This window comes from Vulpes vulpes, chromosome 2 (assembly GCF_048418805.1).
Source record: "Vulpes vulpes isolate BD-2025 chromosome 2, VulVul3, whole genome shotgun sequence".
In the NCBI taxonomy this organism is placed as follows: Eukaryota; Metazoa; Chordata; class Mammalia; order Carnivora; family Canidae; genus Vulpes; species Vulpes vulpes.
This window is the reverse complement of record NC_132781.1, coordinates 102,615,508-102,633,256: the sequence shown is the minus strand read 5'-3', so window position 1 is coordinate 102,633,256 and position 17,749 is coordinate 102,615,508. Positions and strand designations below refer to the sequence as shown.

General features: G+C 39.5%; 1 protein-coding gene across 1 annotated transcript in view; it reads left to right on the top strand.

Annotated features, from left to right (window-relative positions):
- LOC140595961 (uncharacterized) overlaps positions 1-17,749 on the top strand; it is a 145,733-nt gene that overhangs the window by 48,722 nt on the left and 79,262 nt on the right. Inside the window, exons 14-16 of the mRNA XM_072742460.1 lie at positions 4,477-4,521; positions 7,694-7,748; positions 7,864-8,045. Of these exons, the coding sequence (XP_072598561.1) occupies positions 4,477-4,521; positions 7,694-7,748; positions 7,864-8,045 (282 nt within the window). The remainder of the gene's footprint in view (positions 1-4,476; positions 4,522-7,693; positions 7,749-7,863; positions 8,046-17,749) is intronic.

Sequence of the window (17,749 nt, the reverse complement as noted above, 5' to 3'; positions counted from 1 at the left end):
AACCTCCACACAGTTTTCCAGGGTGGCTGTTCCCGTTCAGATTGCTACCAATAGTGTAAGAGGGTTCCCCTTTCTCCACATCCTCTCCAAATTTGTTGTTTCCTGCCTTGTTAATTTTCCCCATTCTCACTGGTGGACAGTGATACCTCATTCTGGTTTGATTTGTATTTCCCTGATGGCCAGTGATGTGGAGCATTTTCTCATGTGCTTGTTGGACATGTCTGTGTCTTCCTCTGTGAAATTTCTGTTCATGTCTTTTGCCCATATCATGATTGGATTGTTTGTTTCTTTGCTGTTGAGTTTACTAAGTTCTTTATAGATCTTGGATACTAGCCCTTTATCTGATAGGTCATTTGCAAATACCTTCTCCCATTCTGTAGGTTGTTATGTTATGTCAAAAAGTGTGTTGCCTGTGTTCTCCTCTAGATTTCTGATGGATTCCTGTCTCACATTTAGATCTTTCATCCATTTCAAGTTTATCTTTGTGTATGGTGTAAAAAAGTGGTCCAGTTTCATTCTTCTGCATGTGGCTGTCCAATTTTCCCAGCACCATTTATTGAAGAGACTGTCTTTTTTCCAGTGGATAGTCTTTCCTGCTTTGTGGAATATTAGTTAACCGTAAGTTTGAGAGTCCACTTCCGGATTCTGCATTCTGTTCCATTGATCTATGTGTCTGTTTTTGTGCCAGTACCACACTGTCTTGATGACCACAGCTTTGTAGTACAAACTGAAATCTGGCATTGTGATGCCCCCAGGTCTGGTTTTCTTTTTTAATATTCCCCTAGCTAGGGATCCCTGGGTGGTGCAGCGGTTTGGCGCCTGCCTTTGGCCCAGGGCGCGATCCTGGAGACCCGGGATCGAATCCCACATCGGGCTCCCGGTGCATGGAGCCTGCTTCTCCCTCTGCCTGTGTCTCTGCCTCTCTCTCTCTCTCTGTGACTATCATAAAAAAAAAAATATTCCCCTAGCTATTTGGGGTATTTTCTGATTCCACACAAATCTTAAGATGATTTGTTCCAACTCTCTGAAGAAGGTCCATAGTATGTTGATAGGGATTGCATTAAATGTGTAAATTGCCCTGGGTAGCATTGAAATTTTTCCAATCCATGAGCATGGCATATTTTTCCATCTCTTTGTGTCTTCCTCAATTTCCTTCAGAAGTGTTCTGTAGTTTTGAGGGTGGAGACACTTTACCTCTTTGGTTATGTATATTCCTAGGTATCTTATGCTTCTGGGTGCAATTGTAATTGAGATTGACTCCTTAATTTCTCTTTCTTCAGTCTCATTGTTCGTGTATAGAAATGCCCCTGATTTCTGGGCATTGACTTTATATCGTGCTACAATGCCGAATTGCTGTATGAGTTCTAGCAATCTTGGGGTGGAGTCTTTTGGGTTTTCTTTTTGTTTCTTTTTTCTAAAGATTTTATTTATTTATGAGATACAGTGAGAGAGAGAGGCAGAGACACAGGCAGAGGGAGAAGCAGGCTCCACGGAGGGAGCCCGACGGGGGACTCGATCCCGGGTCCCCAGGATCAGGTGCTGGGCCAAAGAAGGCGCTAAACCGCTGAGCCACCCAGGCTGCCCTCTTTTGGGTTTTCTATGCACAGTATCATGTCATCTGCAAAGAGGGAGAGTTTGACTTCCTCGTTGCCAGTTTGAATGAATGCCTTTTGTTTCTTTTTGTTGCCTGATTGCTGAGGCTAGGACTTCTAGTACTATGTTGAATAGCAGTGGTGAGAGTGGACATCCCTGTCTTGTTCCTGATCTTCGGGGACAGGCTCCCAGTGTTTCCCCATTGAGAACGATATTTACTGTGGGCTTTTCGTCGATGGCTTTTAAGATGCTGAGGAATGTTCCCTCTATCCCTACACCCTGAAGACTTTTGATCAGGAATGGATGCTGTATTTTGTCAAATGCTTTCTCTGCATCTATTGGGAGGATCATGTGGTTCTTGGTTTTTTCTCTTGCTGATATGATGAATTACATTGATTGCTTTAAGAGTGTTGACACAGCCTTGTATCCCGGGGATAAATCCCACTGGGTCATGGTGAATCATCTTCTTAATGTATTGTTGGATCCTGTTGGCTAGTATCTTGTTGAGAATTTTTGCGTCCGTGTTCATCAGGGCTATTGGTCTTTAATTCTCCTTTTTGGTGGGATCTGTGTCTGGTTTTGCAATTAAGGTGATGCTGGCATCATACAACGAGTTTGGAAGTGCTCCATCCCTTTCTATCTTTCATAACAGCTTTAGTGGAATAGGTGTGGTTTGTTCTTTAAATGTTTGATAGAATTCCCCTGGGAAGCCATCTAGCCTCGGACTTTTGTTTCTTGGTAGGTTTTTGATGACTCCTTCAGTTTCCTCCCTCGTTATTGGCCTGTTCATGTTTTCTATGCCTTCCTGTTGCAGTTTTGTAGTTTGTGGTTTTCCAGAAATGCACCCATTTCTTCTCGATTGCCTAATTTATTGGCGTAAAGCTGCTCATACTACGTTTTCAAAATCGTTTGTATTTCCTTGGTGTTGGAGGTGTTCCCTCCTCTCTCTCGTTCATGATTTTATTAATTTGAGTCTTCTCTCTCTTCTTTAAATAAGTTTGGTTAATGGTTTCTCTGTCTTATTAATTCTTTCAGAGAACCAACTCCTGGTTTTGTTGATGTGTTCCACAGTTCTTCTGGTCTCTGCCTCATTGAGTTCTGCTCGAATCTTTATTGTCTTCTTCTGCTGGGTGAAGGTTTCAGTTGCTGTTCCTTCTCCAGCCCCTTTAGGTGCAAGGTTAGCTTTTGTATTTGAATTCTTTCCGGTTTTGTGGCGGATGCTGCTGGTCTTGCGATGTATTTCCCCCTCAGGACTGCTTTTGCTGTATCCCAAAGATTTTGAACGGTTGTATCTTCATTCTCATTAGTGTCCAGGAATCTTTTTAATTCTTCTCTATTTTCCTGGTTGACCCTTTCATCGTTTAGCAGGATGGTCATTTCCTCTCACGTGTTTGAAATCCTTCCATATTTCTTCTTGTGGTTTAGTTCTAATTTCAAAGCATTATGGTCTGAAAATATGCAGGGGACAATCCCAGTCTTTTGGTATCAGTTAAGACCTGATTTGTGACCCAGTATGTGGCCTATTCTGGAGAAAGTTCCATGTGCACTTTAGAAGAATGTGTATTCAGTTGCGTCTGGATGTCAAGTTCTGTAAATATCTGTGAAATCCATCTGGTCCAGTGTATCATTTAAAGCACTTATTTCTTTGGAGATTTGTCCGTAGAAGACCCTTCGAGTGTAGAAAGCACTAGATTGAAGGCACCAAGTATATGTGTATTATTATCTAAGTATGTCCTAACTTTGGTTATTAATTTTTGTTATACTTGGCAGCTCCTGCATTTGGGGCATACATATTCATGATTGTTAGGTCCTCTTTTTGGAGAGATCCTTTATTATGATATAGTGTCCCTCTTCATCTCCTACTACCATCTTTGGGATAAAATTTAACTTATATGATGTCATTTTATGTTTGTAATGGAAGGTTGGTCAGTACATTTTAGAGACATATGGAAAGTTGAATTTTTTTTTTTTTACTTTGGTAAATCGGCAGAAAAAATAGGTAGGAACATATATAATGACAGCAAACTTTTATTGGGAAAAGCTTTCCCATGTTGGAGGGAACATGACATTTGGTCAGGGATCAGAATTCTTACTGTTGTGATTTTTAAATTATACTAACATTTAATTTATTGATTCATTTAATGAATTAATTTATTTATTGTTATCATGACTTTTATAATACTCATGCCTAACTGAAATCTTTAGTGGATCCAATTATTGTAGGTTTTTTTTCTTGGATACTTTTCTTTGTTGGACATTTTTTTTTTATCTTGTTAGCATATAGTTTTACCAAAGAGGACTCGGTTCTCTATTTCTATCCTTTTTGTTACATTTAAACTAAAATAATAGAAATTGTGGAAAATCAGGGATTGTTTCTCACAATTTATATTGCTATGGTATTCCACTGTGTTTTTGAAATTATTCCATTAAGAGTATAGTTAACACTCTTTATCTAAGTGAAGAATACAAGTATTGCCTAAAACAATAATCAGCTCTAGAAGGGAGGCTCTTCCTAACCCCATGGTAAAATGTCCATTCTCAGAATTCTTTTATAGTAAAGTGCTAAAAATATCTACTCATAGTCCTTGTGTCCGATGTTCAAATTTAAAATTTTAGATATTTTATAATTATTTACATATTCATTTTAAAGACCCTGCTTCATTATAAGGTAGTAGATTATGTTAGGAAACAGTCGTGCTTCTCCTGGAACACCTAAAATAATATCTTGCTTGGAAGAAGCAATTTAATATTTTTCGAATGTGAATAAGTGAGCAGACAGATGGAATTCTGTAAAATGGAATGTTATAAGTATTATGCATAATATGTCATAAATATATACATTTAAAAGTAAAGTTCAAATTTATATTTCCTTTTCCCATTTAGGATTTACAAGCTCAAGTGAATTATGTTGAGGAAATAAAGAAAAAAGTAAGAAAGAATGTTATGTTTTTTAGTATCCTTCAATTGTCAACTTAGAATTTTAGATAAAAATTCCTCACCTTTTGTTTTTTTAACCCCATCTATATTACATTAGATACAGGCTTTCAAGGTATACATTTCTTCTTAGAATTCTCATTACCAGTTCTTATTCCACATGGAAAGTTGATGTGTTTGAAACATTTCTTTTTCAATTTTTTTCTCTCTCTAGTGATAATTTATACCTTCCTGGTTGTGAGAGATGACCACTATCTGAAGAATTTACTTTATGGTGAAAAAAGTAAATTCTTACTTTTTAGATTTTATTTTTTATTTATGAGAGACACACACAGTGATGTGGGACTCGATCCCGAGACTCCAGGATCATGCCCTGAGCCGAATGCAGACACTCAACCACTGAGCCACCCAGGCATCCCAAAACTAAATTCCTTATTTACAATATTTATAAACAACTGTAGAGTAAGAAAAGTCAGTATTATTAGGGATATAGTATTAACAAAAGTCTCTTAATCTTTTTTCAATTACATTTTATAAATATATCTATTATATAAATGTTATATGTATATATAAAACAGGCGGCTGTTCATTGTATATTCCTCACTATACATACATACACACACACACACACACACACACACACACACACACAGAGTGAGGCCAGTGGAAAAAATGGTCAGGTTAGTATTATACTAATTAATAATTAATTAGTATTAACTAATAAGTTAATACTAACCTGACCATTTTTTCCACAGGCCTTTTTTAACTTACATTTTTCCCTGCCTTAAGCTCATGCTTGATTGGTCACATCTTATGTTTTACTTTTTTTCTTCTTCTTCCTGCGTTTTTTAAAGGTTTTATTTATTCATGACAGACACAGAGGGAGAGAGAGAGAGAGAGAGAGAGAGAGAGGTAGAGACACAGGCAGAGGGAGAAGCAGGCTCTATACAGGGAGCCTGACGTGGGACTCGATCCTGGGGCTCCAGGATCTCGCCCTGGGCCGAATGCAGACACTCAACCACTGAGCCACATGGCTGTCCCCCCTGCATTTTTTTGTACATGACTTTCCCGTACCCTAAGTTTTCCTTACATGGGGGAAAAAAACAAAACACGTTTCTTTAGTGTCTGTTCTTTCAGTCCATCTCTTTCTATGTTTATTGTCAATATTTTTGATTATGCCTTTCTGTTGTCTGTGTGTGTCTGTGGTTTTCATTCCTGAATCATTACCCCACAAGCCTTATTATTTTTCTCACTTTCCTGGAAGGAGCTGATGTTAGACAATCATTTGTCCTTAGCATTTTGACAAACAAAAGCAACTTAAACTGTTTGTAATGCCAACTTGCCCAAATAAATACTACTAAAAACTAAATTTTAATATTTTCTCTTATAAGAGATCGTCATGCAATTATAAATAATGCAAACACATTTAAAAAAATTTAAATATAATAAAATAATTAATTTTAAAAAATATTGTATTCATTTATTCATGAGAGAGGTAGAGACAGAGGCAGAGGGAGGAGAAGCGGGCTCCATGCAGGGAGCCTGATGTGGGACTCTGGGATCACACCCTGAGCCGAAGGCACATGCTCAACCACTGAGCCACACAGGCGTCCCAATAATGACATTTCTTATTGTCAGTTTTTTTTAAAGATTTTATTTATTTATTCATAGAGACAGAGAGAGAGGCAGAGACACAGGCAGAGGGAGAAGGAGGCATCATACAGAGAGCCTGATGTGGGACTCGATCCAGGGTCCCCAGGATCACGCGCTGGGCTGCAGGCGGTGCGAAACCGCTGCGCCACCAGGGCTGCCCTTATTGTTAGTTTTTTGAATTTAAATTACCTAGTGATAAATTTTTATTGTACGACATTTTGGTAAAGAAAGTATTTAAAAAATTTTTTTTAAGTTTTTTTATTTATTCATGATAGACATAGGGAGAGAGAGGCAGAGAGAGACACAGGCAGAGGGAGAAGCAGGCTCCATACAGGGAGCCTGACATGGGACTCGATCCCGGGTCTCCAGGAATCACACCCTGGGCCAAAGGCAGGCGCTAAACCACTGAGGTACCCAGGGATCCCCTTTTTAAAATTGTTTAATTCAAATTAATTAACATATAGCGTATTATTAGTTTCAGAGGTAGAATTCAGTGATCCATCAGTTGCATACATCACCCAGTGCTTCAAGGGCCCTCCTTAATGCCCATCACCCAATTACCCCATTGCCCAACCCTCTCCCCTCCAACAACCCTCAGTTTGTTTCCTGTGATTAAGAGTCTCTTACGGTTTGTCTCTCTCTGATTTTTATCTTATTTTTCCCTCTCTTCTGCTATGCACCTCCATTTTGTTTCTTAAATTCCACATAGGATTGAAATCATATGGTATTTGTCTTTCTCTAACTTATTTCACTTAGTATAATACTCTTAAGTCCCATCTATGTTATTGCAAATGGCAAGATTTCATTCTTTAGGATGGCTGAGTAATATTCCATTGTATTTACACACACCGCATCTTCTTTATCCATTCATCTGTCAATGGGCATCTGGCTTTTTCTGTAGTTTGGCTATTGTGGTCATTGCTGCTTTAAACGTTGGGGTGCTGGTACCCTTTCAAATCACCATGTTTGTATCCTTTGGATAAATACTGAGTACTGCGATTGCTGGGTCATAGGATAGCTCTATTTTTTTTCCTAAATTTTTATTTACTTATGATAGTCACAGAGAGAGAGAGAGAGAGAGAGAGAGAGAGAGAGAGAGAGAGGCAGAGACATAGGCAGAGGGAGAAGCAGGCTCCATGCACCGGGAGCCCGACGTGGGATTCGATCCCGGGTCTCCAGGATCGCGCCCTAGGCCAAAGGCAGGCGCTAAACCGCTGCGCCACCCAGGGATCCCGGATAGCTCTATTTTTATTTAACTTTTTGAGGAAGACTTTGTATACTAATCAGGGGTAAGAAAAGTAACATTTTGGGACTATTAAATCTCTTATAATCTTCACCTCCATGAGAAAATGTAGGTTAGTAAATGGCGGAACTGAGATTTGAATCTATATTTGAATGATCTCCAAAACCTGTGTTCTTTTTGTAATGGTGTTCATTTGGTAATGGTGAATATTACAATTGTTTTTACGAAATGTGATACTTGTAATTCTGAAAACTATCAATTTTTTTCTAGACTGTCCCGAAACTAAACTTAAGAAAGCTAATGGCTGCTTTTCAGCGACCCAAGAGTAAGCTATTTGAAGATTTGTGTTATTCACTGAGTTTTGTCCATTTTTGTGTTATTTAGTAATTCATAGTTACAGATATCTTCATGTACTCTTTACTTTGTTTTTCACTAAATAGGAGCAAAATGTGATCTTGTGAGCCAAGAAGATAGACCTTTATTTGCTGACAACAATTTTGCAAGGGAAGATAAGACTGAAACTCTTTGTAAACCATCAGTCAGTGTCTCTGACTATTCTCCTCTTGCTTTTGTATCACCTGAAACTCCTCAAAAGTCTTTAGCAGTGCTTGGTGTTACAAAGGTAAGTTGTTTTGAACTTTGTCCCCCATGTTTTTTCACATACCATCCTCTTGATATCCTTATAATGAAAAGAATCTAAGGGAGAAATGGAAGCCCTCAAGAATATAAGAGAAAACAGTGGAATAACAACAGAGAAGTAAGTACTGGGTTGAGATTTATTATGGTTGGTGGGAGTAAACAAATCTTAGGTATGTCATTATGGAGGGAAAGAATTAGAAAGCAACTGGAAAGAATAGCTCGATGGATATGAAGATGAGGGAGGGGTTGTGGGGTAAGAATTCATTTAATAAGGATGAGATGAATGTAAAGATAGGAGAGTTTAGAGAGATTATTATTAAAAACACAGCAATAGTGAGGCTAAGGTAGAACAGATGCTGTATATTATAAAGTACGGTAGAAATTATTTTAAATGCAAGTTAATAAAAGGCAATACAAAAAATGCTCAGATTCTTCAGAATGACAGCTCGTTTTTATGAAGAACGGGAAGGAAATTTTATCCTTTTAAGTTTAATAAAGTATGATAGCCTATATTTAATTTAGCAAGAGTTGTGTTTATACATAGTGCAAAGTGAAGTCTGTTTTAAGCCGTAATCAGATTTATTATGAGTTTTGAATTTTGGCTGTTGTCTTTCTTGTGGTTTCTAATTAAACTTACTGTGTGGTATAATCTTGGTCGACTTTATATCTTTTGAGAATAGAGAGGACATAAACATTTTAGTTTTTTCATTAATTAAAACTGAATTTTTTTCTTAGGTAAGTGAGGTTCTTAATCTCTATCCATTAAATGAAAAAAATAAATTTTAAGCTGCAAGATTCTTAAAAAATATAAAAACTATTTTCTGGATTCTGATGCATCTTTTTTTAAATATAAGCTTAGAATAGAGACACATGTCAAATGAATAAACTCATGATTTATCATTTTTTTATCAGATGATTTATCATTATAGAATCGTAAGGAAGGAAAAGTTGCCCGTAGAGTATACAATATTATTTCCAGAAGGATGATCTTTACTTTCTCAAAGATTCAAACAGTGGATACATTTTACGTTATCTCGGGAAGCTTTAGTCTTCATAGTTGTTATATTTCGTATTTTTTAATTTTGTATTTTATTTGTAATTTTTTTATTGGAGTTCAATTTGTCAACATATACCATAACACACAGTGCTCATCCTGCCAAGTGACCCCCTCAGTGCCCATCACCCACTCACCCCAACGCCCTGCCCGCTTCCCCTTCCACTACGCCTTGGTCTTTTCCCAAGGTTAGGTGTCTCTCATGTTTTGTCACTCTCACTGATATTTTCACTCAATTTATCTACTTTCCCTTTATTCCCTTTCACTAATTTTTACATTCCCCAAATGAATGCGACCATATAATGTTTGTCCTTTAAAGACTGACACATTTCACTCAGCATAATACCCTCCAGGTCCCTCCACCTCAGAGCAAATGGTGGGTATTTGTCGTTTCTAATGGCTGAGTAATATTCCATTGTATACATAGACCACATCTTCTTTATCCATTCGTCTTTCGATGGACACCGAGGCTCCTTCCACAGTTAGTCTGTTGTGGACATTGCTGCAAGAGACGTTAGGGTGCGGGTGTCCTGGCATTTCACTGCATCTGTATCTTTGTGGTAATCCCCAACAGTGCAATTGCTGGGTCGTAGGACAAATCTATTGTTAACTCTTTGAGGAACCTCCACACAGTTCTCCAGAGTGGCTGTGCCAGTTCACATTCCCAGCAACAGTGCAAGAGGGTTCCCCTTTCTCCACGTCCTCTCCAAATTTGTTGTTTCCTGCCTTGTTGATTTTTGCCCATTCTCCCTGGTGGGAGGTGGTATCTCATTGTGGTTTTGATTTGTACTTCCCTGATGGCCAGTGATGCAGAGCATTTTCTCATGTGCTTGTTGGCCATGTCTGTGTCTTCCTCTGTGAGATTTCCATTCATGTATTTTGCCCATATCATGATTGGATTGTTTGTTTCTTTGAGTTTACTAAGTTCTTTATAGATCTTGGATACTAGCCCTTTATCTGATAGGTCATTTGCAAATACCTTCTCCCATTCTGTAGGTTGTTATGTTGACTGTTTCTTTTGCTGTGCAGAAGCTTCTTACCTTGATGAAGTCCCAATAATTCATTTTTGCTTTGGTTTCTCTTCCCTTCAGGGATGTATCTTGCAAGAAGTTGCTGTGGCCAAGTTCAACAAGTGTGTTGCCTGTGTTCTCCTCTAGGATTCTGATGGATTCCTGTCTCACATTTAGATCTTTCATCCATTTTGAGTTTTTCTTTGTGTATGGTGTAAGAGAATGGTCCAGTTTCATTCTTCTGCATGTGGCTGTCCAATTTTCCCAGCACCATTTATTGAAGAGACTCTCTTTTTTCCAGTGGATAGTCTTTCCTGCTTTGTCGACTATTATATGAGCATAGAGTAGAGGGGCCACTTCTGGATTCTCCATTCTGTTTCCATTGATCTGTGTGTCTGTATTTGTGCCAGTACCACACTGTCTTGATGACTACAGCTTTGTAGTACAACATGAAATCTGACATTGTGATGCCCCCAGCCGTGGTTTTCTTTTTTAATATTCCCCCTAGCTATTTGGGGTCTTTTCTGATTCCACAGAAATCTTAAGATGATTTGTTCCAACTTTGTGGAGAAAGTCCATATTATGTTGATAGGGATTGCATTAAGTGTGTAAATTGCCCTGGGCAACATTGACATTTTCCAAATATTCATTCTGCCAATCCATGAGCATGGTATATTTTTCCATCTCTTTGTGTCTTCTTCAGTTTCCTTCAGAAGTGTTCTGTAGTTTTGAGGGTAGAAACCCTTTACCTCTTTGGTTATGTATATTCCTTGTTATCTTATGCTTTTGGGTGCAATTGTAATTGGGACTGACTCCTTCATTTCTCTTTCTTCAGTCTCATTGTTAGTGTATAGAAATGCCACTGTTTTTCTGGGCATTGATATTGTATCCTGCCACACTGCCAAATGGCTGTGAGTTCTAGCAATCTTGGGGTGGAGTCTCTTGGGTTTTCTAGCTACATTTTCATGTCATCTGCAAAGAGGGAGAGTTGGACTTCCAACTCTCAGTCAGTCTTTTATTTCTTTTTGTTGCCTGATTGCCGAGGCTAGGACTTCTGGTACCATGTTGAATAGCAATGGTGAGAGTGGACATCCCTGTCTTGTTCCTGATCTTCGGGGACAGGCTCCCAGTGTTTCCACATTGAGAACGATATTTGCTGTGGGCTCTTTGTAGATGGCTTTTAAGATGCTGAGGAATGTTCCCTCTATCCTTACACTCTGAAGACTTTTGATCAGGAATGGATGCTGTATTTTGTCAAATGCTTTCTCTGCATCTATTGGGAGGATCATGTGGTACTTGGTTTCTTCTCTTGCTGATATGATGAATCACATTGATTGCTTTAAGAGTGTTGACGCAGCCTTGCATCCCGGGATTAAATCCCACTGGGTCATGGTGAATCATCTTCTTAATGTATTGTTGGATCCTGTTGGCTAGTATCTTGTTGAGAATTTTTGCGTCCGTGTTCATCAGGGCTATTGGTCTTTAATTCTCCTTTTTGGTGGGATCTGTGTCTGGTTTTGCAATTAAGGTGATGCTGGCATCATACAACGAGTTTGGAAGTGCTCCATCCCTTTCTATCTTTCATAACAGCTTTAGTGGAATAGGTATGGTTTGTTCTTTAAACGTTTGATAGAATTCCCCTGGGAAGCCATCTAGCCCCGGACTTTTGTTTCTTGGTAGGTTTTTGATGACTCCTTCAGTTTCCTCCCTCGTTATTGGCCTGTTCATGTTTTCTATGCCTTCCTGTTGCAGTTTTGTAGTTTGTGGTTTTCCAGAAATGCACCCATTTCTTCTCGATTGCCTAATTTATTGGCGTAAAGCTGCTCATACTACGTTTTCAAAATCGTTTGTATTTCCTTGGTGTTGGAGGTGTTCCCTCCTCTCTCTCGTTCATGATTTTATTAATTTGAGTCTTCTCTCTCTTCTTTAAATAAGTTTGGCTAATGGTTTCTCTGTCTTATTAATTCTTTCAGAGAACCAACTCCTGGTTTTGTTGATGTGTTCCACAGTTCTTCTGGTCTCTGCCTCATTGAGTTCTGCTCGAATCTTTATTGTCTTCTTCTGCTGGGTGAAGGTTTCAGTTGCTGTTCGTTCTCCAGCTCCTTTAGGTGCAAGGTTAGCTTTTGTATTTGAGTTCTTTCCGGTTTTGGGGCGGATGCTGCTGGTCTTGCGATGTATTTCCCCCTCAGGACTGCTTTTGCTGTATCCCAAAGATTTTGAACGGTTGTATCTTCATTCTCATTAGTGTCCAGGAATCTTTTTAATTCTTCTCTATTTTCCTGGTTGACCCTTTCATCGTTTAGCAGGATGGTCATTTCCTCTCACGTGTTTGAAATCCTTCCATATTTCTTCTTGTGGTTTAGTTCTAATTTCAAAGCATTATGGTCTGAAAATATGCAGGGGACAATCCCAGTCTTTTGGTATCGGTTAAGACCTGATTTGTGACCCAGTATGTGGCCTATTCTGGAGAAAGTTCCATGTGCACTTTAGAAGAATGTGTATTCAGTTGCGTCTGGATGTCAAGTTCTGTAAATATCTGTGAAATCCATCTGGTCCAGTGTACCATTTAAAGCACTTGTTTCTTTGGAGATGTTGTTCTTAGAAGATCTGTCGATTGCAGAAAGGACTATAGTCAAGTCTCCACACATAAGTGTACTAATATCTAAGTATGTCTGAACTTTCATTATTACTTGAGTGATATACTTGGCAGCTCCCGCATTCAGGGCATAAATATCATGATTGTTAGGTCCTCTTTTTGGAGAGATCCTTTTAGTTTGATATAGTGTCCCTCTTCATCTCTCACTACAGTCTTTGGGATAAACTTTACTTTAGCTGTTATAAGGATGGCTACCCCTGCTTTCTTTTGAGGACCTTTTGAATGTTAAATGGTTCTTCAACCTTTTATTTTCAGGCTGTAGGTGTCCTTAGGTCTAAAATGAGTCTCTTGTAGACAGCAAATCGATCGGTCTTGCTCTTTTATCCGGTCTGAAACCCTGCATCTTTTGATGGGGTTATTGAGCCCATTCACGTTCAGAGTTACTATTGAAAGATGCAAGTTTAGTGTCATCATGATACCTGTTCAGTCTCTGCTTTTATGGATTGTTTCCTTGGACTTACTCTTTCTTTTACAGAATCCTCCTTAATATTTCTTGCAGAGCTGCTTTCCTGGTCACATATTCTTTCAGTTCCTGCCTATCTTGGAAGCTCTTTATCTCTCCTTCTATTGTGAATGGGAGCCTTGATGGGGATAGAGTATTGTCGGCTGCATGTTCTTCTCATTCAGGACCATGACTGTATCCTGCCAGCCCTTTCTGGCCTGCCAGGTCTCTGTGGAGAGGTCTCCTGTTATTACTAAGACTTCTCCCCATACAGGTTAGGGATCTCTTGTGTCTTGCTGCTTTAAGGATCTTCTCTTTATCTTTGGAATTTGCAAGCTTCACTATTAAATGTCAAGGTGTTGTGCAGGTTTTATTGATTTTAGGTGGTGATCTCTCTATCTCCTGGATCTGAATGCCTGTTTCCCTCCCCAAGTTAGGGAACTTCTCAGCTAGGTTTTGTTCAAACACACTTTCTAGACCTCTGTCCCTTTTGGCACCCTCTGGAACCCCAATTACATGTCGATTTTTCCTTCTGTGGCTGTCATTTATTTTCCTTAACCTGTCCTCATGATCTTTTGTTTTTCTCTTTTTTCCTCCATTTCCTTCCTTGGCATCAACTTGTCTTTTCTTTTTTAATTTTTATTTATTTATGATAGTTACACACACACAGAGAGAGAGAGGGTGGCAGAGACACAGGCAGAGGGAGAAGCAGGCTCCACACACCAGGGGCCCGACGTGGGATTGGATCCCGGGTCTCCAGGATCTCGCCCTGGGCCAAAGGCAGGCGCCAAACCTCTGCGTCACCCAGGGATCCCATCAACTTGTCTTCTCTGTCACTCACACATTCTTCTATATCGTTATCCGTCGTCAGGACCTCCAGTTTGGACTGCATCTCATTTAATTCATTTTTAATTTCGGCCTGATGAGATCGAAATTCTGCAGTCATGAAGTCTCTTGAATCCTTTATGCTTTTTATCTTGAGCCACCAGTAGCTTTATAATTGTGCTTCTTTATTGGCTTTCTGACATTGAATTGTAATTCGAATTTTGTAACACTGTGGGGGAGAGGAATGTTTCTGATTCTTTCTTTTTAGGTGAGTTTTTCCTTCTAGTCATTTTGCTCAGTGCAGAGTGGGCATAAGCAAGTTGTACTGGATAGAAGGGCAGAGGTTTCTCACTGTGTCACTTCAGTTCTCTCTTTAAATCTCCGACCGAATTGGTAGGTTTTCAGGATTATTTGAAAGTTATCTCTTCTGGGGTGATAACACCGGTTTCCTTACATTTTGATTCCTTGAGGACCTGGGTCAGGTACTCAGCCACTTCCAGTGCCTTTCCCTTCACCGTGTTCATCACGTTCTGCTTCCTGGGGCGGGGAGGCGGCGGGGACGCCCACCCTGTGAAGGGGAGTCCCAAGCGATCCCCGCCCCCGCCGCCGCGGCGGCATATGGGCCCGGGCTGTGGGCGCCGGAGGGGCGGGACTGACCGCGGCGCCGGGATGGGACGAGGGGGAGGGGCGGCGGCGCCGACCCCGAGGGCAGGGCGCGAGCTCCCGCCAGGCCACCCAGGCAGGCGGTGGCGGACCCGGCCCCGGTGTCGCAGGCCGCGAGGGAGGGCGCGGGGAGAGGCGGACGCACGCACACCCCTCGCCTTCTCGGGAGCTGTGGGCTCCCCTCGGCTTCACTCGCTGTTTTGTATTTTTTAGATTAAATGTTTTTTTAAGTAATCTCTATACCCAATGCTGGGCTTAAACTCAGATGCTGAGATCACGAGTCACACACTCCTGTGAGTGAGCCAGCCCGGTGCTGCCAAAAATTGTTAAATTTAACCTGTGAATTCTTTCCTATCTGAAACTCAGATATACAGGTGATTTGATTGTTTAAGGCCTTTTCTTCTCTCCCGTGAATATGGAATATTGTGTCCTGCTTGATAATCATTCATGACTTTGGAGACTTTAAAACTTTAATTTGGATGATCATGATTATTAATATTTTAATATTAGATTCTTTCCCCAGCCTTTAAGTACCATCCTATATGTGTAGATAGGGAATTAAAGCTATTAATTCCACTGCTATTCACAGTGGAATAAGAAACCATGTGAATTTTAAAGTGGGTTTTATGTTTTTCTCATAAAGTGCCTTAAAATACTGTAATCCCTAAAATATTTCTCTTCTACAACTTAGTCTTAGCTTTTAAGTTTCATTTTTAATAAGGAATAGTGTGGCAGCCTGGGTGGCTCAATGGTTTAGCGCCACCTTCAGTCCAGGACCTGATCCTGGAGACCTGGGATTCAGTATTTACCTTAAAAGTGCTATTCGTTGCAGAAATGAATACATGCCCACGTATATATGCATTTTTCTAAAGATTTATTTATCTCAGAAGTGGGGGGAGGGGCAGAGAGAAGGAGAGAAGCAGAATCCCTGCTGAGCGTGGAGTCTGATGTAAATCTCAATGTCACAATCCTGTCATCATGACCTGAGCCGAAATCAAGAGTTGGATGCTTAGCCAACTGAGCCATCCAGGTACTCATTACTTGTGTATATTAATAAAAGTATTTTTTCTAAAAAAAAATAAAAATAAAAAAAGTATTTTTTTCTGTTTTAGAAGTAATGTTGAAGTATATAAGTGAAGTACTGAATCCCATGGTTCCCCCCCCCCTTCTTTTATTTATATTTTGAAAGTTTCAGAGTTTTGTGTAGGTTGACATTAATTATATCAGGTTAGTATGTTTTATAGATGACTTTTTAACATCATGTGGTTTTCCTGAGTATTGTCATTTTTTTCTACTCCTAATGTATTTATCTAAAACTTTCTTAATAAGTCCCCCGGGTGCTTCAGATTTGATGAAGTCCCAGATGGAAGACATTATTTCTGACTCTTTCCTCTTCCTGACTTTTAAATCTGCTTTGTCATTTGTTTTCCCCACCCTAATATAAAGCACCATTGGAACACTGCAGCAGAAAAACAATCCTGGACTCTAAACTTCCCTAAAATTAGGTGACATCACATCCAGGTGACTGGGGTGGCTCCCTTGGTTAAGCATCTGACTCTTAATGTTGGCTCAGGTCATGATCTCATGGTCCAGGTATTGAGCCCTGTGTCAGGCTCTGTGCAGAGTGGAGAGGCTGCTTGAGGATTCTCTTCCTCTTCCTCTGTCCCTCCCTCTGCATGGGCATACACACTCTCATTCTCTCCAAAAGTGAATAAATAAATCTTAAAATAAAAACCACATCCAGTCACTCCACCACATACAGTATCTTTACCTGCTTACGATTTTTCACATCTTATTACCATAATTCACTTTCTCATCTATAATTTTGAAATACTCTTCTCTTTTGGTTCCTTTATGTTCATCTTTACATTGGTACTAGAGTGACGTTTCTAAAATATCTATGTGATGATGTAACTCCTCTGCTTATTTAGTGGATTCCCCAATACCTGACGGAGAAAGTTCATATCTTAGCATGACTCCTGTCTTTTGCAGTTCAGTCCTGATTTTCCAATTATATTTCTTTATCCCATTCCCAATAATTGTGTCCTAGTTTTGCCACATTCTGAGCTATTGTCACTTACTATGTTATTTCCTACTTCATCCTTTTGATTATTCTACCTTTGCTAGAATGCCCTTCACACACTTCTTGTATACTTTGTCTTTCAAGATACAAGCCTTATCTTTGCAGCATTTCCTGAGCTTCCCATATACAACTTTTGTCTCCTTGTGCCTTCACTGAACTTTATTCACTTCACTTCTAGAACTAGAGAATGTTCCTCTCCTGTTCTTATTTATTTTTGTCCATCTGTCCCCCTAGTAGCATATAAGGCAGACTCCCTCTTTTATTTGGCTCAGTGGCTCAGTGGTTGAGCATCTGCTTTCTGCTCCGGGCACAGTCCCAGGGTCCAGGGATTGAGTCCCACATTGGGGTCCCTGTGGGGAGCCTGCTTCTCCCTCTGCCTGTGTCTCTGCCTCTCTGTGTGTGTGTGTGTGTGTTTCTCATGAATAAATAAAATCTTTTTTAAAATTGTGTTAAGGAATCTTTTTTTTTTTCTATATTTCATCCATTTACTCATGAGAGACACACAGAGAGGCAGAGACACAGGCAGAGGGAGAGGCAGGATCAGCACGGGGAGCCCCACGCGGAACCCGATCCCAGGACTCTGGGATCACGTCCGGAGCTGAAGACAGATGCTCAATCACTGAGCCACCCAGATATCCCAAGTTTGGGTTTTAAAGTTATCTAAAAAGCTAAAGAAAAACTCTAGGTCAACCTATGGTGAAATGTATGATTCTGTGGTGTGTATGGATTTGCAAAACTTCTAATGTGATCTTCTAATGGATCTATAATCCAGAGTTTGGATTATAGTTTTTTAGAATATAAATCATATATATTATGTTTATACATTAAATTTATTAGCATATATGTGTATCTTATAGATTATAATTTCCATATTCTATTTTATATATAAAACACATTTATATAGTGTTTGTGTATTATGCATAATGTATAGTATCATAATTTATATATTAACTA